The sequence below is a fragment of the Anomalospiza imberbis genome, chromosome 6, assembly GCF_031753505.1.
Source record: "Anomalospiza imberbis isolate Cuckoo-Finch-1a 21T00152 chromosome 6, ASM3175350v1, whole genome shotgun sequence".
Classification (NCBI taxonomy): Eukaryota; Metazoa; Chordata; class Aves; order Passeriformes; family Viduidae; genus Anomalospiza; species Anomalospiza imberbis.
In genome coordinates, this window is record NC_089686.1 from 9707967 (window position 1) to 9734587 (window position 26621).

A 26621-nucleotide genomic window follows, 5' to 3' on the forward strand; every position below is an offset into this window, starting at 1 on the left:
TTAACTGCTGTCATTTACACATGACTGCTGAGACCAGACAAGACCAGAACACAGGATGGATGGAGTTGAAATCCAAAATGACAGAAGGTTTATAAACCTTATATAGAGCAGTACATAAATTGTTACCTGAACTTGATGGCGTTCATCAGTGGGGTAGATCCATATCTGTCTCTGGCATAAACAGTCGCGCCAGACGTCAACAAATACTCAACTAAGGGCAGGTGCCCTTCAGAGGCTGCAATGTGGAGGGGAGTTCGGCCGTCGTAGTCTCCACAGCTCAGGTTTCCACCCTACAAAAGGACAAACCCTTCACATGCCAAAAAGATAATGGCTGCACATCAAACTGTGGCAAACGTCACACAGTGGGATGTATACATCACATTTTAATTCTGCCACCAAATTGTTAAGCCTGTCAAACATAAAGTTTATCTTGCAGCATTGTTTTAGTGCCAATACAGATGTTTATTCCACCTCCTGCATGTTTCCCATTGAAATATATTCCTTATTACAGCACACCACACAGCAGCTTTGTGCCTGTAGACTGGTAATTGTTCTTGTATTCTTTAATTCCTACTTTCAGGATATATTTATTGTTTCTTGAGGCCCATTACCAAAATCTCAACAGTAGGGTAAACCAAGGCAAAGAGGGGGGAAAAAAGAAAAGAGATGACAGGGAAATGCCTGTTTCTTCTTTGGGTATAACCAAAGTCAGAGGTCTGGGGAGAGACAGAAATCCTGAATTAGCACTGCACTGTGTTTTGCTTAAATATAATTTTCAAGTTCTTTTTTTTATTCCTGATAGATTTACATCCCAAAGGTGGATACTATGAATATGCATAAAGAAAGTTAAGCGAAAAGAAAGCAGCACAAATCATTTTAAAATGTTCTAAAGTTAGCAGATGATAACTTGCATTTTAATCTACCTGTATTTTCACAGTTCAAAAGAAAAAGTAAACAGATGAAAACCAGAGAGGGACAAGAACATACCAGTTCTGAAAGGCAAAGACCAAGAAGTCTAGAAACAATTTGTAACTGTCATAGCACCTTGACTCTAAAACTTAGAGTCACTTAGTTGTCACTTTCCATGAGTACGGCTTCCTATCATCAATTACAGTTCTATTTAAAAATTAATGTTTTGTACATACTGTTCATTCTACATTACCATTTCTGCTATGGCTCTCAGTGCATCTATGTCACCCAGTTTAGCTGCAGCACAAGCCAAAGGTGGAATTAATGCATCCCGTACGGCTTCTAACTCCTGAGAAACAAATAAAATTAAACACTTAATATCAGCCTCGCCTCTAATGCGATTGACACCCAAGTTGTAAAAACATTGCCCTTGCTTTCATGTGAAGTTTCCAAATTAGTAATTTGTATATTTAGAACTGGTAGCATTTAGTTCTTGGAAGGAAAGAAGTCTTGTGTTTATTTTACATTTTGTCAGTCTCACATCCATAAGATTTATATTCCTCTCTGGCAACACTGCAAATACCTGATATAAACCATTTAAAGTGCACACACTAACTGCCATCTCTGTACTGACATAGCTACACATCGGTACAACAGGAAAAACAGTGCTGGTGGGAGTTGGTAAAGACCATATCCTCAAGACTGGATCAATTTTATTAATGTTATTCCTCGGATATTTGTGTATCCTGTCCTTTCAAACCTACACTGACAAGCCTCCTAGGCCCCCTGAATATTTTCCCATTTCTTATGCTTACTACAGAAGAACTAAAGAATACATTCAGTATTCATTAGTTAATACAAACCCCATCTTCCCTGAACCCACGTCAAGAGAAAAGTGAGTATTTGTACAACCAGTACTATATTATCTAATTTATATTTATATTACATTTTCTAATTGGGAGGGACTAAACACCACAAATTACACTTGTGTAATGCTCCTTAGTATCAGCCTGCTATCACTGCATGTACAATTAAGCTGTTTTACCCATTATTATTTGGATTGCTCCAAACTGCCAATACATTTGACCACAAAAATATAAAGCAATTCTTCATATCATTGATACCCTGAATTAGAGCATCTGTCTGAGGCTTGTTATTGCAACCAGCCAGCCAAGAAAATAATCCCAAGATGGGGCTACAAAGGAGGGGGGAAAAACATTAATATGGTTTTAATTAAAAAACATTTTAGTTATAGAATTGTCATTGTGTCCTTAACTCCATATTCCATTTTTCTTTCAGCTTTGCTGTTCATCTTTAATCTAGGCTCATTTAACTCAGTTTACAGCTTTACATGGTATTAATTTTAAAGATTTAAGTATATACCTCCTTGCTGCTGATACTTAGCGATTTGGCAATCACTTGAATAAACTTGCTATCTCTCAAAGAGATCTTGGCTCCTGTGGGTACAACAGTCATTTCTCCTCTTAGATTCTCACTCAGCATCTGAAAAGCAAGCAATCAAACCCTTTGTTAGCAGAGGAAAAAAATGGTGGTAGTCTAATAAAAAACCTTAGAATCAAGTTAGAAAACTGTTTGGATGAATTATGGAAACTAATTGAATGCAGACAAAAGATTAAAGAAATAGTTACTGTCCCATGCAGACTGCACGTTTAAAAAGACAAAGGAGGGAGAGAGACAGGCAAACAAAACTTTCTTCCAAAGCAAAGAAAACCAAAATAAGCACATAACAAAACACCCCAAATTTTAGAATATGCAGACAAAAGTTTCCTAGTGGGGTAAGCTGCAGCCTACTTTAAAAACACGAAGATAATGAGTAATGAGCAGAGTGAGGCTTAAGACCAGAATATTCTGAAATGCTGCTGCCTCTTGCCAGCATTCACAAACCTCAGGACTCCTACACAGACTGTGTACATAGACCTCAAAACAAAGCCCAGTGCTGCCTGTAGACAGACATGTATTTCCACGAGTTTTCAAACAGCTCCATTAGCCCCAATTTTTCAAAAATTTGGACATAGATCCAGCTTTGAATGCAGAAGATCTACAGTAGTAGCAGTCATTCAGTGCCCAAACAGACATGTAACAGTTTGCAGGATCAGTGCCTCCAATATAACTGGGAAAAAAATACCAAATCAAAATGTAAAAAGGTCAGCCAATTCATGTGTAGAAAGTCCTTGAATAGGGCAATAAAGAAATGAAAATGCTCTAATGACAGACTCTGGGAAACTTGAAGAACACAGATAGAAGCCAGTCATCAAGAAAAAGCAACTAGTTTCCTCAATTCTGACAATTTTACACACTGGCACTCTTTCAGGAAAGGTTGCTGATGCAGCTATAAAGCACAGAGTTATTTCAATTAGAATTTTAAAAAGCAGGATTGTGAAAGTTTGCAAGAAACAGATGTGATGTTGGCAGGAGGAATGCCCCAGGTTTACTTATGTCTAGGCATGCCCTTTATTAAAAAAAAACCCTCCAAGAGCTGACAACACCATAGCTGTCTGCTGGAAGAGTCCCATATACATGTAACTCAGAGGATACCGACTGCTTTGGCACACTTTTAGAATTTGACAGGTTGAGATCATTGCTTTACACAGGTAACCTTAGCAATTGGCACCTGTGCTAAATGCACCCAGTGCAAAACCCTGTGTGCCTTATTCTGTCCTACCAGCTCTTCAGACATTTGTATGTGTCTGGGGGCACATTCCTTGCTCTTCATGTGGAAAAATAATCCCAAAATAACCACACCAACTTCAGGAGAGCTTCTGTCTCTCGGGAGACTATTGTTTGGTGATATGTTTAGCTGAAGATATTGCCACAGACAACATATTTCCAGGCTTTCTTCTTCTCCTGGTCTCTATAACTCATTCTTGCCCAGGCAATGCAGCATGCTGTTCCCTTAGCTGTGCCAGCACAATTGTTTGTGGGTCTGTACAATGAGTCAAATGAGGAAACCAATCCTGCATAACTCAAAGAAATTCCAAAAGTTATTTGGTTTTTAATACCATATAAAGGAGGTACAGCATACCACCACACAAAAACTGTGCAGCACAATCTAAAGGGCAGCACATGAAATGCAGAATTATCTTGTGACGTGGTACCTAAAACATCTTATCATCAAATCCTCACCTGAGTAAGTCAGCTATCTCACCTCAGCAAACTGGATCTCAAAATAAGTTTTAACTCAAACACCCAGGCAAGACTGGGAAGGTTTCTCCTGTCCCAGGTCAAATGATCCACTGTGCAAGAAGATTAAAGTCTGCATTAAAAAAAAAACACAAGCTAGCGTGTGTATGTTCCAGGGTCAGTGAGTATGCCAAAGGGGTATCAGTGAAGAGCTGGAGTTTCTGAATGCAAATGCACAAACGCATCCAATGCCCCTGCTCCTCACAGCACTGTGTCACTGCCAGGCATGTCCTTGCACAGAGCATCCTCACCAAAGACACACACTGTTCCTCCTCCTCCCATTTCTCAGCTTTAGCAAACAACAGCAAGCTCAGAGGCTGAAACTGTGTCTAAGCACAGTAGGTGGCACTTTCAGCCACTACGCTTAGCATCACAGGTATCCAAATATGTTTGTCTCAAGAGTTGCTACTGCTTGGAACATGTGGAGCATGAAACAATGATCAGGTTTGTTATGGTTTTAATAAAAACAAAGCACCATCATGAGACAGACATGTGCCTACAGTGTTAAGTCTGGAGAGTGACTCATTATGATGTCATCTCCCAAAGTGTCAGGATTAAGAGTTCACTACATACAAGCACAGAAATTCATGCATTCCTGCAGAATGCTGTTCCCTTATCTAATTCATAGCTATAGGCTCCTTGTATAAAAGGAACATGATAAACAGCTACGTAACCTGCAGGGAAAAAAGCCTTAATTAAGCAACCAATGAACAGTAAGAACATTGTTAAATGGACTCTGCTTTTAAAAAGAGTTACAACTGGTTCTAGAATAATCCGCTACTTTTTATGTATTATAAAGTGTATCTCCTCTTAGAGAAATAAACTCTAATACTGTTATGAGTAATGCTGTAAAGGAAGAGGCTGTAGGCAATATTTATTTTCAGAATAAGCTTTGTGTGAATGAGTCTGGGATGAAATCTTCACCACACTAAGATCAGTGACAAGATCTTTGCTGACTTAAGTAGGGTTGGGATTCTGTCTCCCATAAGAATTTCCACATGGAGTTTTCAGTACAGAAGAGTCCAAGCTAGACTACTACCATTTAAAGATGGCATTTTTATGGCTCAGTCATGGTTTTCACCTGACTTATGCAGAGAATTCTTTTCTCTCCCTATCTTCATACATTTGTTTGCTTAATAGTATTTTCCATAAGAAAAAACCCAAAAATACGGGCTGTTCACATTATGGTTCTGGAACCAACTGCTTTTAAATGCAAGAGAGAAGCCCAAGGCATGAAGCTAAGCAGAAGTTAGCATAGTAGATGTGAAACTTAAGTCTTTCAAGGTCACACTGAAATATTTACCTGCCTCTTCTCCTCCCAGCTAAGGTTTCTCTTGCTGAGCGTGTATGACAGTTTAGTTAGGGCTGCCTCTGGTGTCATATCACCTCCAGGAATTACTCCAGCATCAGCAAGAGTCTGAATAAAAGGGAACAATGATTCTAATTAGCATAGCATTCAGAAATACCTGTACATACAGAAAAGGTGTTTGGAAGATTAGTAACTACACAGAATGCAGTGTGCAGCCAAGCCTCCACTCTCTTGTTCCTCATTCCTTGTGCCACTGTAATTTTTGTACTTTTAGTTATCAAATACCAAGCAAATACTAGAGCAATCTGAATAAAGATGACTTTTACTTTAAATTCCTTTTCCTGCAGTAACACTGAAGAATTCCACCAAATGCTTGCCACGGTCGCTTACTATGCTAAAAGGGAAAGGTTACAGGTCCATATCAGCTATCTGCAGAGTTGTCAGATTCCCTTTACTGAAAAGCTGCAGTTACTCTGTTTTAACCCAGTGGCATTTTGAACGCTGCCAAGTAGGCTGTTCTCACACAGACATATTTACCATTCTTTTATGGGGCATTACTTTGGATGAATTCCACCACTACAGCGTGCTCACAGCGGGAGTGCTTTCAGATTCTTGCAGGCTGCACTAGCAGTGTATGATTTAGAAGATACAACTAAAAAATATAATTTACACAGTTCTGACAAGAATAACTGAAAAAGATGACCTTTTTAACTTATCTTTCTGGTAGTTAAAAAAATAAAATGTCTGAACAAAAAAAGCAAAAAGAAGAAGGATCTTTGCTATGATCAGCAAGCCTTGTAAGTGTACAAGACAGCAAAGACAAAGGAGATTTCAGATCTCTTGTCAATAAACTGTACTTGGGCAAATCACAGACTACCTTCTTTGCCATAATGTGATGCCTCAAAGTAAAGCATCTTGAACTAGGTTCTTTGCACTGCATTTTACTTTTAAATACCTTGTATACAAGCTTCAGCTTCAAAACTTGTTGTGGCTTAACTAATATTTTCAGCAAGATACAGAGCCTTGATTAGCTCATTAACCACGTCTGGGAGACCCAGAGTAACATTTTTTTTTAAAGTCCCATGGGAAATCATATACAGAGAAGGTGAGAAATACTTTCTGTACTGTAGAGCTAACCAAAGAACAGTTTAGGGCTTTTTCAGTGGGTTTGTGAAAGAGGAGGAGGAAGGGATTTCCCAGCTTCCTTCCTATACCTGAAGTCCCCTCAGTTATAACTTTCTACTGTGTAGATGGATCAGAGGCCAGACATTCAGTTAATTAAAACAAACAGTTCAAGGGAAGCCAGGGACTCAGCTGACCTACCTGACTAGCTCAAATGAGTAAAAACTAGCCCAGCCATATGCAAAGACCTTTGAATTATTTAATTTAAAGAAAAATCAAAGTAAAATTAACATTACAGCAACTTTACAGCATTCACTCATTATACTTCCTCCACTGAGCAGTTCCTCATGAAAAGGAGAAGGCAGTGAAAGAACAAGTGTGAAGTAACTTTGTAAGTTGCTCAGTGTTCGCCTCAAAAGATGCCAAGAAAACAGGGCAGCCTCCAACAACTGATGCTGATAGTACAAACTCCATATAAAAAATGGAAGCCAGAAGGGAACACATTTCTGCACAGCCTTAAAGTGGTTCAGTAAGACCTGAGCAGAATCTTTCAATTCAGCATATCCAGAGTCTGGATCAGTGTACAAAAAGCCATTTTAGGTGTCTACTTGGAGAATGTTTTAACTAAAGCATAGGAAAGGGGTTTCCTTCTTTCCATAAATTTTAGCAGTTCATTTCAAGCAGAAGATCACATAAAACCTAGGGTTCATTTTCATGTTGTTTTTCAAATATAAATTCGGTTTATTTTATTGATTTAACTGCTTTTTCCCTTCTGGGTGAGCTGTTCTATATTATCTGCATACTCCTAGAGTATTTGCTACAAAGCATGGGATCTTTGCAAAAGTCACTAATTCTCAAAACATTTCCATAAAGTTATGCAAAAGTTTTACCAACATCCAAATAATCACCCATATCAGAAAATACCAAGTTTGGATACTAAGGAAGTATAAAGAAAATCTTACAATATCCATTTCTTTCTCCTCAAAACAGTCCTTGTGCAAATATTATCTAAAGCTGTGTTAAAACCAAAGCTAAAAGAGGCAGGTTTCAGCACCAGACCAGGGTATTTAAGTTTGCCACGCAGTTAAAGGAGAGGCTGGCTCTGCCAGACAGGTGGTTGCTCCCAACAAAACCAGGTGTCCAAGGCAGAGGCATGAGTCACCCTCTGGTAGTGCTTCTTGGCTATTTAATATCTGGTCCTTTTCTAAAGGCCAGTTAAACCAGCTTCCCTCACACTAATACATGCAGCATATATTCTTATACAGCTTTGTACTCTTATTAGTCCCAGTGATGTCGTGTTTTGGTACACAACTTGTGGTAGAAACACACTACAAAATGCCCTGACTATTAACAGTATGTACACAAAACCTGCTTTAAGCCAACCCTCATGGGTTAAACGAAAATGATTTCCATTCTTCAATACAGAAAATTCCTTAGATACTGTTCTTCAATCTCACCCTGAATTCAGTTGTACTTCCAGTCAAATAAAGAACTGGGATTTGGAATATTGCTTGCATCTACAGGCTTTCTTCATGCTCCTACATTGTAGCTAAGCAACTGTTATCCTATCAAATACTATTTTATTTGATCATCTGACCCCTAGGCTAGCTTTTAGCTCACTGGAATACCTCTGAGAGAGATACTACGGATCTAATGCAAAGTATCCCGGAGTGCTGCACATGACAGGAGTGAGTAATCACTAATTTGGGATTTGAGCTGCCTGTTTTGACCATTCAGACCAGGAGTAACAGGATATTGTTTGTAAATATATGTTTAAATGCTTCCAGCTTAAGATTTTTCAGATGTAGTTATTTTAGGAGCAACAACTTTGCAGTTAATAAACCTGGTTTTATATGCTGGGACTACTGGAAGTTTAAAGCAAGTATCAGTGGGATGTTTGTTTTACACAGCAGAGGGGAATGAAGTGGTTGCTCAGCCCTCACCTGCCCTGTTGCATAGACTGTTTTAACAGCCCCACGTAAGCACTGGGTGCAGTTCAGAATCACCACTTTGCGTTCAGCTGCTTTTCTCAGTTCTTCCAGCAAATCTTCTCTCTTGTCTGGGGCATTGCCACTTCCATAAGTTTCGAGTACTATGCCCTCAATTGGAGGCTGAAGGAACGCTTTTACCTGGTTAAAAACAAGACAGGGAACAGAGACAAAAGGTGTGTTAGGTCATCCTTAAAATTTTCACGTATGGCACAGCATTTTTTAAAGTGGTCTCTTCCTGCTATAGTCCTACAGGCTCTCATGCCTTACAGTCTTCTTACACCCTTCTGTGCTTCACTTTTGCAATAACTGAGACTGTAGATAAAAATGAGACTTTTTCTCTCTGACTTCCTTTAAAATTTCTAGAGGGTTAGATTTTAAAATAAACTGTTTTGTAGCGTCATTCGCTGATGTGAAAAAGGATGCTATCGTTCAAGTGCCATTGACAGGCTGTGCTGTTGCACCATTGGTTGATGCAACAAAAAGTACAGTTACACTTATGAAATAAATGTTGAATTAATAACTGAGATTAGAACTCCACACCCCTGCCCAGATTTTTTTTTGCTTTAGCAAAGAGTTTAGTTAACCAATATCTGCCTAAGAGACAGAGTGTTTCACCTTTCAGGAAAGAACATTCTAACGAAGCATGAAGTTTTTTAACCCCACACCAAACTGATTTAACTCAGAGACACTTATATATTCTGGGCCAGTTGACAATGAAGTAGATATTGTGCCTCACTGTAAGAGAATGCTGTAAGGGAAGGCCTAGTAAAGTTCTCTTCCTAGAAAGATGTATTTTCAACAACCTAGATGTTTCCTTGCTGATCACATATGCTAAATGCAATACACTGTAAACCCCCATGAGGCTAACTATGCAGTTGGTGTTTTATTGCAAATATACCACCCCTCTGTCTTTCCATCTGTTCATATTCACCTAAAAAGAATAGTGATATAATTGAGGAGTGCTGCTTAAACAACTGGATTCAATTTAAGCAGGCAAGAGCCACAAAAGACCTGTCAATTTAATGGAACTAATATTAGCCAAAACTTAAAGACTAATTTACCTAAAATCACAGTCTGCAAAATAATTTCTAAAGGCAAAAAAATTGCACTTCTCATTTTCAGAAGCAAAATCCCACTTTTCATTTTCAGCTCTGCATGAATGCTGAGGGTCATGTGAACCATCAGTGTGAGACAAAATGAACCTTGGGAAAAAAAAAAGAATTGTAGAAATAATCACACTCCACCCACCAGACTGTCTATTCTTTGACAAGATATCTATTAATAGGCCCCAATATGCACCAGGATAATATTTTCCTAGTCACTGTAGCTTGCACCTGTGTAGAAAACCACACTTGACCTATTTATGAGTTCTGATAAGAAATTATTTTTAAGTTCCAGAGCCCAGGCAGTTTGTACAAAAGATATTTGAAAAGCTTTTATCATTTATGGCATATGAAAATAGTCTTTGAATGCCCTGATATTAAAAAAAAAAAAAACCTTATCAGAAGAATACAGATTCTTTCCCTTCCCTCCAAAACCTAACCACTGCTCCAAACAATGCAGCCTTCCTACAAGTATTTGAGCATCACTTCACCCATTTCCAAAGTGAAGTGGGGACACTTACAGCAGCAGCAGTGATTCCTGGGAAGATCCGCAGAAGTCCAACATTCCTGTTCATATTGGTGTGAACTCGGAATTTCTTTTTGGTATTGGCTCTCCAAACCGTTTCCCAGTTTACTGTTAAGAGAAGTGGCCTTTTAAATTTAATATTAAGACATGCTATTAAATACACTTATAGCACTTGATTCTTAGAACTCTGTTTTTAAAATTGTTCTTAGGCAGGGAATTCATGAAAGACAATGCACTTTTTAAAGAGGAAATGAAGGCCCATTTAAGACAGAAGAATTAGAAGCTGGTCTGGCATAGGTGAGATATTTACTTGTCATACACTGACCTGAACTTCACTGTTATGTAGCTGCCCTGATACAAGCCTGGATTCATGTTTGGAAAACAGACCTTGATCTTCTCAGATGTAAGAGATGACGAATGCAGTTACTGTTGCTGCTAATCAACTCCAGAGTTTATTAGGCAGTTATTAATGATTAAATAAAATAGCAAAGATTCAATTAACTCTGATTATACATTTAGAGCCAGAAGCCAGCTGTTTAACTAATAGTTTGTTTGTGTTGCACTGTAAGAAGCCAAGTCATGCATTATTGATTTCAAAATTTTACTACTTCAGTGTAGGAGTGCAGCATTGGTAACACTGATGGCTCCTACAAGGCAGTGGAAGAGGTTTAACAAACAGCAGCCAACAACTCAGAGCGTTGTGCCTCCATGAAGATAGATCATGCTGTAAAGCTGCCTGCTTTCCCTTCATGAGTTAAGCTTTTGAGATTTTGGAGAAACTCCCAAGCAGCAAGACAGATAAAAGATCTGCGTGCATAATACTGACTTGCTCTCAGCCATGCAGAGAGTTACTCACACCAATTACTGTTGCAATTTCTTGCAATCAGCAGACAGCCACTTGCAAAAAAAAAAAAAAAATCAAGAATAAATTTAAAAGCTTCCCCTGAAGCCTGCCCTATTGCCACACTACCAGAGATACTAAAAACTACACAATCCATTATGTCAGGACAAGAAATAGCATTTTCCTATAAGACTATGAACTTTTCTTCCCTGTCAGCAGCTAGAGTCGCTTCTTTCTAAAAACGGCCATATGCCATTAACCAGGTCACAAGCAGCTCGACTGGCATTTTTTTATCCATCCAGTCACACTTCAGCACATGGATTCCTACTGCCCTAGAAGTGGGAGAATAGAAATATATACCATTTCTGCAGCTTTCTGATAAGCTGTCCAGCATGATTCTGAAACCACCTGGCTGGACTCAGAGCCTTTGCATTTGTTCTGCGTGAGGTTCATGGGCCTGGCTAACTGCATTCAACATGAGCGCTGTGCTTTAAGAAGCAGCAGTGTTTAGCAATAAATCCATTGCTCTAAGCCTTCTAAAAATAGGTTAACTCTTTAAAAGCAGCCTCTTCTATAAGAAGGGATGGCAAAAAAATTGTATCACAGCTTGCTTTTCTTTTATCCTCCATAAGGTAGGAGTCCCTGCCAAAACTTCATAAATGCATTCTACTACGTTTGGCAACTGTGAGCATCCCTGATGCCTGTAACCAACTTGAAGAATGAACTGAGAAAACCTGCTTTGGCATGGAGCACTAGCACACTGCCAAAAACAGAAGACCAAGGAAAGAGATCAGAGGACACGTTCAGAAGTCAGACCTACACCAGGCCTATACCTGTACTCTTGGACTACACTCTACCAAATAACATCTCCAAGATAAATTTAATGCATGCAGACATAGCATAGTGATGTAATTCCAAGTTATATTAAAAAGAAGATAAAGATTGCCCTGCCCTTGAGTTAACATTCGCTTGGTCATGAACCTCGTCAGCCTACATAACGTGTTTGGTGCTGCAGACTCCACAGATGTCAGTTCTCCATTTGCCAAACAAGTCTAAAAGGCAGAACAAAAGGCAAATGTGATGCAAGAGCCAAAGACAAACCAATATACATAGGAGATCAACTTCATCTCAGATTTATTCAGAACTGTTGTAAGTGAGGCAGGACACCACGCAGGGGAAAAAAGAAATTAGAACACACTCCATCTCAAAGTTTACATCCCTAAAAAGGAGATACTGTTCCAAAAAGGAGCAGTATTTATGTCACATAGGTAAGTTCAAGCATCATCATCATTGTACTGGATAAACCAGCTGTCTTGCTGTGTCATATCACACAGCAATTGTCTTTTTTTGTTAAGTCAAAGAGCCTAAGAACATAAGAATAACTAACAGTTCTTAAGTAAGAAACTCATATACAAGCAAGTGAAGTGCAAAAAGCTGCATCTCTTGGTGTTCACAACTCTTTTTTATCTTATGGATATGAGTGATTAATTAGGGATACTCAGTTTTGGCACAGCACAGAAAGCAACAATCTGCCCTGACTTGGGTGGCCTGTGCTTGTGAAGAGTTTAAGTGATACAGCACAATGCATCATGTAAATGTGGATGCAAAAGTGAGGAACAAACACAAGCTAGCTACTGGTGTGGCACAGCAGGAAGAACGTTTCTAAAGCAGTGTACATAAAATAAAGAAGTAATGGCTATTCACATACTATACTCATAATGGCTTGGGACAGATTGCTCTATTCAGGGAGACTGCATTCAAGATATTAAGGTCTTCTGTTTACTCTTCCAAACCAAACCATCACATAAACAATTGTCTGATATTTCCAATCTCCCCCTCCATACCAAACACTATAGCCTCTTATCCTGGGGTGACTTCATGATGGTTGTATCATACTGCCAAATTACTGCCAAAAATTTACATCCTTATCTTATGCAGCTTTGTTCACACACATACACAATATATGGTGACTGGGTTAGTGCAAAAAAAAACCCAACCTGACTTAAAATAAAAGTAACTCTACGCAGATGAGAAAGCAGAAAATCCCCCTGCTGTTAACACAGTGCAGGTTTCAACTTATAACAGGAGAGCAGCAACTCAGAGCAACACCTCCCTTAGGAGTGGTGACTGAATTCCAAGTTATGAAATCAAACAAGAAATACAGCATTTCTTGATTGCAGAGCTGCAGACAAACACCAGTGCTCTCTTCTCATCTTTCTCTGCAGGGCTACAGGTGAGCCCTACCACTGTATAAACTGCCCTAGAGTTCACTGCAATTCACGGCAGCAGCAGCTGAGGGGTGGGGAGCACAGGCCAACCTATGGCTGCAAACTCCTGCAGGAAGCAGACGAGCACAGACCCCCTTTCTTGGCAGTTTGTTATAAAACAGACAACACACCTCTTTGGGAATTAATATTTAAACTGACTGGTGTCATTGCAACAACCAAGATGCCTGCTTAGACGGGAGCAGGGATGGGGGACCGAAAGCACTCCAGTGAAGAGAGCTGGTATATGCCTTCATACATAAATGACCTGGGCTTTCTATATAAATAACCAACAAAGATGCACTCTTGGCCAATGACTAATAGCTTCTCTCTAATGAGATTTGTAGGTAGATGAGCCCAAAAGGGCCTTCTAACTGTCTGCTACTGTGCCACATCTGCTCACAGGCTCAGTCCCCTGCACAGGTTGTCTCTCATTGTATGGTCCCATACATGTGCACCACTACATAAGTTACATGCACATGTGATGAAATAATTCCAGCCACAGTAACAAAGCAAGTTTCATGTGTCCTTCATTAGAACAATCAATAATAAATATCAATTTTATAAATAATAAATAAAGCAATCAGTTGCAAAATATACTGAGAATCTTTAAGATCTCAAGAGAAATAGTCTTCCTTGTCTCTCCTGTTTTCAAAATATGGGAGAAATCAGGTAATGTATTTTATCTGATAAGATTGGAGATTTCAGAAATATTTCTTATTATTTGTATACTGTCCATTTCATACAGAGATTTCTGATTCTGCTGCAAAAGTATTTCCCATCAGCACTGGCTTTCTTACTCAGGAGTGGGCTAGAATTTTTCATGTCTTACAGGATTTTCTTGTGCTAAATTGAAAGGCCTAAGGACGTTGATACACTTGCTCATCTAGAACTGGGTAACACAACTCCTAGGCATTGCTAACACAGCTAAGGATCTGGCTGAGAACACAGTTATGGGATTAGAAATCCACTGGGAGCCTCATCTAAACAGGGAACAGGATAAAAAATGGATATCATAAATGAAGCAGAGAACTGGAAGGGTAAGGGAGGGAAGAGGACTAAGCTTCTCCCTCTCCTCTCTAGGCCTGAAGTAGACTGTTGCCTTTATATGCTTTGCTGAGCCATGAACAGCATGTCCTATTCCTGTGCACCAACCCATGATCCCACTATGCTCCCCACTTCCTCCATCCTGCCACCTCTCCCCTTCTGCTTCCCTGGAATTTTCATTCCCAGCTTTGTTAGAACCAGGGAGCCTGAGGAAGAGTTTCTGCACATGGCCTACTCCTCCTGGCATCCTTGAGCTGCTCTCTATAATGCTGAATCAGCCAGAGTCAGCCCTGTCTACAGGAGGATTAAGACATATTATATAAAGTCATTTGGAAAAAATAAAAGATAAAAGATGCTAGATTTGTTTGGTTTGTTTTTAAAAGCCCAAGTGGTTCCTTGTCTCCATGAAAGCTTCATACAAGGACTGTACAAGCAAATTCAAGGGAGACAGAGATGTTTCAAACAATTACTTTGGACAAAATAAAGCAGCACCAGCAGATTGCCCTTACTATAAACTGTGTTCTTTCAAAATGAAACAATCCTTCAGTAGTGACACTGTCATCTTGGATAAATGATGCTACCCTAACTGGGTAATCAACTGAATCAAATAAAAACAGAGCCTATCACACCATCAGTTTTTAAATCACAAATCCCCACTGATCCCAATGAGGCATTTACTGAAAAGATAATGGGTCCCAATATGGGCCAAGGGAAGTGCTTAATAACGTTCTCATTTTTCTACTCTAGACAACGAATCACAAAACAATTCATTCAAATCCAAGAGAGGAATAGCATGCAATTTGCAGCTTGATTTCATTATTGATTGGTTGGTAAACGGAATTTATTCATACCCTGTTTGATGCAGTTCATAAAAACTCAAGAAAGAAGATTCTCCCCAATTTACTGCAACAATCAACTGACAGCATTTCTGCCAATTTCTGAGACAATCCTATTTGACACAGCACAACAGTGGCAGACTGTACCTGAGAGATGTCTTACAGGCAACTACAGTATTTCACAGGCTTCCTCAGTTTGTATCTGACTGCTACAAACTTTGATCCTGAAATTTTGTTAAGTGACTCCCAGTCATTAGGTGGAAGGGAGAAGTTTCTTTTTCCAGATTGCAGAGTGCCTTACTCTAGAAGCAGAATCCATTCAGAATGGCATGTTGCATGACACAGGGCTAGGTCTCCTAGTGCCACTAATGGCATTTGGCTGAAGAATTCAGGAACTGTTCCCGGTTTTTTTTCTAATAATGGAGACTGTCACCAAGTCTACTCCTGTTTAATACCTATTCTACACAAAAGCATGTCACATGTTTTTTAAAACTGTACTTTAGTATGTTTTCTGGCAGCTCCTCATTTGGCTAGATTCCAAATGTGTCTGTCTTCTTCAAAGAAAGGGGGCCATTTATCCAAGAACATTTAAAGACTTTACAAATGGGTACTGAAACCTTCAGGTAGTTTTTCCCCTTCTTAAGAAACAGACACATAAAAATTACAAGGAGCCTGAGTAAGTTTGGGGAAAAAAACACTTTTTAGGTCTGCTGCTGTCAGTGTGTTTGCAGTTTAGGCAGGTCCTAAATATCCAGTAAAACATCTTACACAGTGACATGCAACAGAGAATCTATTGAAGCTGCAAGTACTCTGCAATGACATTTTTCCCTGATTTCAGAGCCCAGCATGGTCATTCATGAGATTAAACTCCTTGTTCTTTCAGTCCAAACTCCCTCATTTTATCTTTGGAGCAAGCTTCTTTCTGACACAGGGGCAACCTTCCCTCTGGTTAGTCTGGTTTAGTCAAAGTCAGCCTAGCTCACATCTATATTCAACAGATAAATGCAGCTGAGTCACAAAGTCTCAGCCTTACTAATATTTAAACAGATTCAGAGCAGAAGAAGTGAAGTCAAGCTACAGGACTTTCAAAGATATTTGACTTTGAAAATGACATTTGAACTACATAAGCACAGGTTCTTTTCAGCTACAGTTCTGTTGCATGCGGCATAAATTACACGGCTTAAGAGATGATGTTGCTTACTTGTAATATCAACCTCAGCATTTGCAAGTGGAGGCAGGTTAGGTGAGGAAAAGGCATTGAAACTCCCAGCATCCACCTTAGTCACCCTATTTCCCCTGTACAGTTTATTATAAAAATATAGGCACACCTGCAAGACAAGTAAAGAAACAGGTCTATGAATAAGCCAGTAATTAAAAGATGCAGTAGATAAATACAGTAGTCCGTCCTTTATAAAGTGTTTTCTAAATCTTTAAAGCAACCCAGAGCCTAGTAGATGTTTACAAGTCTAACCTTTTCAAAAAGTGTTGGCACTTCTGTCACACATTGGTTTAAGAATTTAAGAACAAAACAAGTTAAAATCTAACTACTTTCATAATCATCTCATGAGGCCTACTCTAGGAGACAGCAAATTTGCCTGAGTCCACTTCAGAGATGGAGGAAAGAAACAGATGGAGGATAGCAATTTTTTAATAAATTAATCAGTTATGTATAAATTCAGAGTCCAAAATATAACAAAAGGCCTGGTGAAAAATGAGGATAACTTCCAAGAGTTACCACACATAAATAATTATGTTCCTTCTCAAGTCTATTAAAGTTTGTCAGTTTGAAGGAAAAGAGATACCTCAAAGCTGTTATCAGTTATTAAGATCTTGGCCAGTCAGCTGTTGCTGTTGTGTTACAAGAACTGGCTTTGGGAACATGGCAGAAGTAAAATAAGGTGTAACCTGACCCATTTTCCCTCTGAGTTTTGAGCTGCACAGCACAAACAGCATGGTACTGAGACTATGGAGGTACCTCCACGTTCATTAGGCGTATCACTCTCGACACTTCAGTCTTCAGGAAGAGAGCTAGAAGACACTCCTACCAGTTCTATAGAGACTGGAGAAGTTCAAGGTAACATTCAGTTAAAAAACGGACTTACAAGTGTTTCAGATCCCACATATTTGCAAGAGAATCTCTAGTTTCATGTCTGCTGCAGCATACATTTCAGACTTGAGAGTCTTTCTAAATTGTGTATGGGCAAATGGAATATGACCAATGTGAGGCCAGCACGTGCTTTGCCACGCAAGCACTGTTACCTCAGTTGGAATCCATTCATCTTCCTGATTAAGTGCAATTCCTTACTGCCTACCAGATGTTTAATGAGTATTTGTGTCCCGGCTAGAGGGAGAAATGCAGCTTCTTAGATGGTCTTCCCAGGCAAACAGACCTCAGGAATCACGAACTGCCCAGCCATCAGCAGTGCCCCCAGAAGGTTGTCTCGGCCATCATTCTGCAGCTCATAAATGGGCACCTGAAGAGCAGAGACTGGAATTACACCCTAGCCCTTATGTAAAGCCTACACAGCAGAAAAAATTAGTCCAACTTATGCAATACAAATACATGAATAATTTATGTAACAATGATTTATGACCAAAAAAGTTTTCCTTCTTCACCCAAACTAATTTAGACTGCAGCAGATGGCGAGACTTCTCTCTATGCTTAACAGAATTTTGTAATTTAAGTGCTTAAAAACAATTACAGAGATTTTTCTAATGTGATTAAGAATATTAACACTGGTTCAAGAAAAATATAAAAACTAGCAAGTAGGCATAGTGAAAAGTGACTGAGCATAGGAGAAGTGATGATAGAGAGAAAGAGCAACACCCCCAAAACATACAGAAATGTCACTACAGGCTTCACAACAGCTCTCATGCACCATCTTTCCACATAGCATAGTAGAACTGAGCCAGCAGGTTATTACTGACAGAAAAGGGCAAGATTAAAAACAGAAATTTAGTCTGCTGAGTGATGATTTCCATGCCTTTTCAGACTGCCTCTTTATTAAAAGACAGTGCTTCTTTCAGCAATTATTAAAAAAGAAAATCACATGCTCTCTTGCTGGATCATATGTCAGATAGATCTCCAAGCAATAAAACCAAAAAGAAAGCAAAACCTTGACTGATGTATCACAACCAGGCTGCTCCATGTCAAGACAGCAAGTGGGAGTCTACTCCTTCCTAGACTTTTGTATTTTGACTTCAAATAGACCACATGTGAAAGGGAAGTTATGAGATTGGGGAAAGGACTTTTACAATGTGATGTTTCATCTTTCCTTTGTGATTACAGTAGTATTTTATACTCAAGCAAGCTATTCTAGTAAGACAACCTCCCCCTCAAACAATATGCAAAGGGCTGATCTCCAGCTAAGAGAATGAAAATTAATAAATGTAGTTTTTAGAGGAAAGGAAACAGACCATATTAGATGTTTTGTGGAACTAAAATGATCAAAAATGCATCTAATGATTTATTTTTTTAAATTATAAAGAATGCAACAATGAGTAATGCAAGTTGAGATAACAACTGATGAAGTAAAATATACTAAGCTTCAGGGCTTTTAAAGAAAAGAAGACAGCTGACAACCAGTGGCCACCTGAGGCTGGAAAAATGCTTCTCATATAAACCGATTAATACACAATGGCCAATGACAGGCTCTTATGTCTTTCTCTGAAGCATCTGGCCCCAGCTATAATGAACTCCTGGTCTGATTTGGTATAGAGTTGTGAAGTCATTAATGATAAAATTATGGGGCAGATCCTCAGTTGGTGGGGCCATAATTTCTTACTCATTTCTGTCAGCACTGTGACCATTCACTCTGGCCAGGGGCCTAGCCTGCACTGCTAAGCTGTACAGTGATAATCAGGATATAGCCAAGTTCTGCATATAAAAACCAAAAATGAGGATTCCTGCTTCAACTTCAAATTAATTCCATTACCTGAGATCCTGTCAGAACAATAGTTTTGCCCAGGTTCTCACACATGAAGGACAGGGCTGAAGCTGTGTACGCCATAGTATCAGTACCGTGCAGGATCACAAAACCATCATACTTCTCGTAGTGCTCCTGGAGGTGGAGAGAAAACTTTAACAGTTTTCACACTGTTAAAGAAATGCCCTGGCACCAGCAGGTGAGGTACACAGGGCATTACTTTCACTGATGCAGGCAACAGCACAATGCCTTATAGGGTACTGCACACACAATTCCTAAACTTACCCTGTTTCCAGCTTAAATACAATTAAGGGTTAACCGGACACTGAGCACTAGAGCCAGTAATTCTGATTATGGAACAGTCAAAGAGATTCTTCTGTGTATACATATTAATGCAGCGTTTTTAGACCAGAAGACTCCTAATTAAGAAAAGCTTAGCAATGGCTTTAAACAGGAATGTTAACATATGCAAATTAGTCATATAGTCTGATGTCTTGTTGCCGCTTTTACTTTAGGGATTACACCATTTACAGGAACAGATTAGGCAAACCAGGGCTATCATAATATAGGGGAAAAAACAATCCGTTTAATCCATGGCAGACAGGCAAACTAGCAGTGTCAGAGTGCCCTCTTCCGATGGAAAGGCATCCTTTCCATAGCAGAGCCTGGGGGAGAGGCTTCTCGTTCATTAATGGGCGCTCACCTGCTGGTTTTTGAGAAGGCCCTCACACTGTCAGGCACATGCAGTATCAAAATGAATTTTAGAAAAATTTTAATCTACATACAATTCCACTCAAGAGGTGGGGTTTTTTTTAATGCAAAACCATGAATCACACTGCTTATCCTGTGAGAATAGTTATCTGCTGGCTTTTGGAAGAAAAAGGAATTGGTTTAGCTACTTTAAGAATGATGGACATAGCAAACACTGCAGGGAGAGACACTGATGTCTCTGATGTAACTTGGTAACATGGAAAGGATTACACAGAACTCTAAGCAGATACATGAAGTGCCAGCATGAGGAGGAAAAAAAGAGGTTTAAACAAGATTTCTTTTTAATTACACTCCTCATGTTACATTAGGCACACACACTTGGCACCTCCTGATAATGAGGTCGTCTCCAAACTAATTCGTAGGTTCCTACTTGTCCTTTTGCTATTTCTTCACTGATACTCATGTCTGTCTACCTGTTGCTCCCTACTGGAAGTTTCAGGTTTCTGCTTATCTGTAACAACTGAGCCAACACAACAACTGCCAGTGTTGCAAGGTCTTTTTGCAGGCCAAACTACAATGTGATGCAAAAACCATGCTGCAGCCATTCACCAAGGCAGCAACAAGGTAAGGTTTCAAGAATGGCCAAGAAATAGCCACTTGTCCTCTCTAAATCAGTACACTCACAAGTACTTTCAGTCTTATGAACCTTATGAGATGCAAAAGAACATAGTTTGGTTTAAGGTTCATTAGGGAAAAGATCAGGTTGCCAGTTAAGGAAATATCCCCATAGACATATCTTGGAATGTTTTAGTCTGGAAAATCATCATGTTAGAGCTGTGGCAGGCAAGTGTCCAAGATGAACACAAAGTGGCAGTGTCTGTACACAACCTGGAGAGTTGAAAAGGGTTCCTTTTTTTTTGCCTTCTCAGCAATCTTCATTTGGATTACACAAACTGGGCATACAGAGAACCTATGTACAAGGAAAAAATCCACTTTTTTGTAATAAAAACTAATATGCCAATAAGGGAAAAAAGGTAAATTCTCTCCTGTTCAGCATGGGATTGCTGCCTTCTCTTGGCCCTCTTGGGCTTTTCCCAGCTGCACCCCTGCTGCACCCTAGAGACTTTTCATGTACACATCAGCTCCATGTCTTCTTTGCCTGGGCAAGATGCATTTGATAGGACAAACAACCTCCCAGGTTTGGTGGTTTCAGGATGCTGAACCTTCAGCATCATTCCCTGCATTATTGAACTGTTCACATGCACTGCTACAGCATGGTGGAAGAAGGGAATTTACACTATAAAGCCCACTACCACAGAGTGGAAGAGCAGTATCTTCCTAGCCCCACAGTTATTTATTTCTGTCAGCTATATATGAATTCCTGGTGTGAAGCATTTGAAGTGTTTTGCAGTTTTGTGTTTTTTTAAAAGCACACAGCTAAGTTCAGACAAGGGACAGGAGCACAGAAATGCTGATTTTTTTATTCTAGAGAAGGATGTAATGAGTTTATCTATATATGCAGAAATATCTATGGCTTTAACATTTTCTACTGTGGGAAACCTAACCATGGTAGCAATTTCTTCTACTGGTTGCAAAGCCAAAGCTAGTCCAGTCCATGTGTGCCCAGAGTAAGAAATGCATAAAGACATTAAATTATTTTCTATGTCAATAGCCAACTATTAAGCTATTTGAACACTCAAATGATGCAGAACTAAGCAACCTTCAGCTAAGTTACCCACACCTAAGGATTTTATTCAACATTTTTGGACAGTGAATTCAAGTCAATGTTTTAGGACACATCAACCTACATATTACACACCTTATTCAATCACAGCTGCAATTTTTCTGTTTATTTTATTGTATGGTATTATGGCATGGTTCATGCTTGGAAGAACGATGTAACTTGAAGTAGTTTACAACATTTTCAAATGAAATAAAAATTCTGCAAAATTTGCAAGCACAGTACTTATTTTGTGAGTCATTAATAAAGGTACTTTACATTTAAAGAAACAAATACATATGTACAGTGCTACTGAACTGTTTTATCTTCCTAAGTATACTAGATATACTGCTGGTTTTGTTTAAGTGAAAAATAAATTCTTATCCCACATCACTGTACCTCAAGTTTCTTTGCAATTTTGGCCCAGTCATCTGGTGTCATGTTGGAAGAATCAAGCAGCGGCGAGAGCTCAAGGATTGTGTAAAAAATTCTCTTGTTTTGCTTGGAGAGACTGTGAAGAAAAAAAATTGGAAAAAAAAAATCTTAGTGTTAATGTCAACTCATCACTTCTGATGTTTTCTTTAAATCAGTAGTTTTCACACTTTTCCTCCCCATCTCCCAAATCTAGGTGAAAAATGTCTTAAATCTGGAAATCAAATTCCAAGTTTAGAAGTTCATGGCTTGATGTGGTTTAAAGCATAAATACCCAAGTTTAATTTAATAATAAATACAACTTGAGAGGCCGACATGGGTGGTTTCTGGGCTGTGAGTGCACATTGCTGGGTCATGTCCAGCCTCTCATCCACCAGCACCCCCAAGTCCTTCTGGCCAGGGCTGCTTGCCATCTGCTCATCCCCAGCCTTGATGGATGCCAGGGTTGCCCTGACCCAGGTGCAGCACCAGCACGTGGTCTTGTTAAACCTCATGAGATTTACACGGGCCCAGTTCTTGAGCTTGCCCAGGTTCCTCTAGATGGCATCCCACCCTTCAGCTGTGTCAACAGCACCAGAAATCTTGGTGTCATCTATAAGTTTGCTGAGGCTGCCCGCAATCCCTCCATCCATGTCATTAATGGAGATATTAAATAACACTGGTCCTAACACAGACCCCTGAGAAACACCACTTGTCACTGATGTCCATCATGACTCTGAGCCATTGACCACCACCTTCTGGCTGCAACCATCCAATCAATTCCTCATGCACTGAACGGTCCACCCATCAAACCCATCTCTCTCCAATTTAGAGAGAAGGATGTTGTAGAGGATCACATCAAAAGCTTCACAGAAGTCCTGGTGAAGCTGTGCTAGCTGAAATCACCGTCCTGTCCTCCATGTGCCTTAGCAGAGCTTCTAGAAAGATCTGTTTCATGACTTTCCCAGGCACAAAGGGGAGATTGACAGATCAGTGGGTCCCATGATCTGCTTTTCTATCCTTTTTGAAGTTGGGTGCAGTATTTCCCTTTTTCGAGTCACCCGAGACTTCCAATAAAATCTGCAGACTCATTCCCCCTATTAAGCCTCAAAGACTGATGCATACAGCTGAGAGAGCATTTAAACAACGTGTTTAAACTGACATCCTGTACCTAAGAAGTCAGACTTCACATGAAAAACTGCCTTGCTGGATATCACATCTACACACGCTAAGAGTAACTTTGGAAGTCAGCTGAAAATCTGTGACAAGAAAGCTCTCCTGAGAATGTGCTGTTTAAATAAAACATGACATCCTGATACCAGAAACCAGCCCTGTCTTCAACTTCTGATGCCTCTGTCTAAAGAGAGATCATGTCATTCCTCTTATATTGACGTTACACACCAATACACAAAGTTCACAAAATTTTCTCCCCTCAGGAACTCACAATATTTCTCAACCACCTAGTTAAAATATCACTTGGCTAGCACTAAGGACAAGATGGCAAATTGCCACAACTAGCCTCCAGAAACAGCACTCAGCAGTGCCAGAAAAACAAGACAAGATTAGTTTTTAAACCACAGGTTTTTTTTATGTGAATGATTGCTTTAAGCTTTTCTGGTTTTCAGGGAAAGATGTGCCAGAAGTATATTTAGGACTCATATGGGTGTATTAGTGTAGCTTTGTTATGTTTCTAATCCCTTAAGTATTTAAAAGTTATTCAAGCACTGTGTCATAATAGAGCTCCATTTTTCTTAGTGTAAGCATCATATTTAACACAAACTGTATATTCATATAAATACTACTGCACGAGGTGTCCATTAGTTTTTTCCCTTTACTCTTTTTCCTGCTATCTGCCTTTTAAGTGGCTACTTTTAAAAGTTTTATAGAGACCTCAATACAAAGTAGAAAAAAATCATAAACCTTTTACTTTCTTTGAATATCCTAGTTTTCTCCTTAAAGATTACTGAATATCCTTTGTAATCTTATAGAAAACCAGCTATGGTCCCATTTATTTTTGAACAACTGTGTAAAATCATCCTTTGTGCAAAGTTTGCACATTTACAGCGGTACAGTCATTCATCACAGCTAGGGAATATTTCAAATTATTATACTGCCTTCTAAATAAAACCTATAAGCTTATTAATCATTGCCCAACAGTTAAGAAGCAATGCAGATTAATTATAAGCCTATTGCTTATTATCATAATGTTGCATAAATTTGGGAAAAACAATCAGCTTTTCGGGCTTTTAAAAACAGAAGGCCTGCAGAATTAAAGCATGAGGCCTATTCACAGATGCATTAATTACATGCTACTTTTTCAGACATATGCTGAAGATAATTTGCATGGAGCTGTATATAGTTTTTGTAGTTTATGTAGAATACTTGTATGTTTGCACAGCAGCAAATTAATATACAAAAAAAAAAATCCAGGAATACACTGCCCAGAATGGTTACTTGTTCCCTAATTTAAAAGTTATTTCTTCAGGCAGTTCTAAGGAACTTCATTGCAAATATATCCAAACACATATTTTCTATCACATCAAACATGGTGGACTTTTTTCTTTTAAACCAATATAAGCATTTTTGCCAATCTCATTATAGATTCTTCATGTCAAATGTCTAGAGATGTAACTACCTGAAAAAGAACAAGATACTTCCTAACCCTTCTGTACTTACGGGAGCACCAACGTGTTCTCTGGGAATTCATGGCAGTTGCTCACTTTTGTTTCCCGGGCATACGCCTCATCATGCAGCATCGGCATCGTTTTCAAACTGTTTACTAATTTATTGGCCTCAGGAGCAAGCCCTTAAAAACAAAGAATAAAGGAAGTAAATAAAGGAGCAGGGATGGAAGGAAGCGAGTGGCATGGTAAGGAGGGAAGAAGACAAGCAGCTGGCCCATCCTTCCAAATGAAACAGTCTATTGCCAGTTTAAAACCATGAAAAATGAAAATAACTAATAAATACTCATGCAGTTATTCTTTTCTTGACTTGAAATAGATAAATCCTTTATTTAAGAGAAATAATATTTCAAATCTCCTCCACATCAAACATTTGTGCTTTTACCTATTTTTCATTGTCACTTTGTCTGCAAGTACTTATCAGAAGCAGGGACAGGAAGCCAATTTTTGCAACTGTAGCACAAAGCTACGATTCTCTTTCACATTTGCCATAGCTATTCCTACTATTACTACTTATGAATAGTAGTAGAATAATTAAAAAGCACCCAGCATGGTTCTGTACTATCAAGTTGTGATATATACTAGGTACTTTCCACTAGCAGGTTTAGGACTGAACATCTGAACTGGCAAAAGGTAAAAAGGTGCCTAAACCTCTGAATAGAAAAAGTTGAAAGCATGGATGCATGTCAAACTCTGCTCTCCCTCTCCTTGCCCATGATGGGGTCTATCTGTGGCAGGAACCCTAAAACAGCTGCTGTTTAAACTAGCCTAAGAACACGTTTAGTGTCTGGTGGACCTGCAGGTGTCCTGGTTGCAACCAGGCATTTCAAAAGGAATCTGCATGTTGTTCTCTGTTAGCCAGAAAGGCATCTAATGTTGTGATGTTACAGTCCTCAGCATCATAGAACTGAGTTCACCTGTGAACCTAACCTGCAACTCATCTCCCAATACCCTGTTTCAGGAATGACAGTGACAGTCCTGGCATCCAGAATCAGAAGCCACCCTGGTTTTCTGAAATCTGACTTCTTGAGACAGTACTCTTACAAGGAACTTCCAACAGAGGTACTTCCTTCTGGACTTCAAGATTTTACTGTCAAGTTCAGTTTAATCTCAGTGTTTCATATCACCTGTTTACATGGCAAATAAACCATTAAACCTCATTATTCTACTTCTGTTAGTTCTAGTTATTTCTAATTTGAGGCCAGGGAATTCTCTCCTATTTCCTAGTTCTGTTTATTTAAACATGATTCTCATCCAAGTTAGCAGCTCCAATTATTTTTGGTTCACCTTCAAACAGCAAGGTTTATTTCAAATACTCAAAATCCATAGAATATTTTCAATAGTATTTCTAGCTTTTTCCATTTACTTTCCAAGCTGATGGAAAAATCCTTAAGAACTCCCTGATCTCCCTCCTGGCTTGCCTTAAATTAAGGAGGTCTCTTCATAGCCAACTTCCTCACAGGACAGCAACAGCATTTGAGTGGATTTCTTTGGATTACTGCCAGAATACTTTGTTTTACAAAATATATTTAAAAGACTTTCAAGCCTTGGATGTTTCATTCATTCAGCTATAATCCCTGCTTTTCCTCTTGAGGATGTTCCTAGTTTAGTCACAAATGGCCACTTCTGCTGTGCTTGGGCATTGAATCATTTTGGCTCAGAAATGCAGCCCAGTTTCAAGTGTTTCCTGGGTGTTCTCTGATTATTCTTCTGTTTGTACAGTGTTCATCTTGCTCTGAATATTGACAATGGATTACACTGTTTATTTTTTGTCTTTGCCACAGGAACTGGAGAGCTGATGTATGTTAATGTTCTTTAATCCCTCCTCTACAAACAGCAATACCTCATCTCTTAATCACAAATCTGTCAGGATTTTTCCATAGTTGCTTGCACTGAATGTGAACTTTTTTTAAGGCATTCTGCAGATCTATCCAAGATGACCCACGTACAACCTAGACAGCCCCACACATGCATCCACGTCTAGCAGTGATTTCTGCTTTACAGCTTCAAGAAGTAAACACAG

The 26621-nt window shown here is 39.1% G+C and overlaps 1 protein-coding gene across 4 annotated transcripts in view; it reads right to left on the reverse strand.

Annotated features, from left to right (window-relative positions):
• Positions 1 to 26621, reverse strand: part of ASPG (asparaginase) — a 324997-nt gene that overhangs the window by 295157 nt on the left and 3219 nt on the right. For all 4 annotated transcript variants that reach the window (XM_068192281.1, XM_068192278.1, XM_068192280.1 and 1 more), the window contains exons 2-12: positions 24594 to 24723; positions 21906 to 22017; positions 19085 to 19210; positions 17540 to 17623; positions 16351 to 16477; positions 10157 to 10269; positions 8485 to 8670; positions 5414 to 5527; positions 2293 to 2412; positions 1163 to 1258; positions 127 to 290 (exon numbers count right to left, since the gene is read on the reverse strand). In XM_068192281.1, coding sequence (XP_068048382.1) covers positions 127 to 290; positions 1163 to 1258; positions 2293 to 2412; positions 5414 to 5527; positions 8485 to 8670; positions 10157 to 10269; positions 16351 to 16477; positions 17540 to 17623; positions 19085 to 19210; positions 21906 to 22017; positions 24594 to 24723 — 1372 coding nt within the window. The remainder of the gene's footprint in view (positions 1 to 126; positions 291 to 1162; positions 1259 to 2292; positions 2413 to 5413; positions 5528 to 8484; positions 8671 to 10156; positions 10270 to 16350; positions 16478 to 17539; positions 17624 to 19084; positions 19211 to 21905; positions 22018 to 24593; positions 24724 to 26621) is intronic.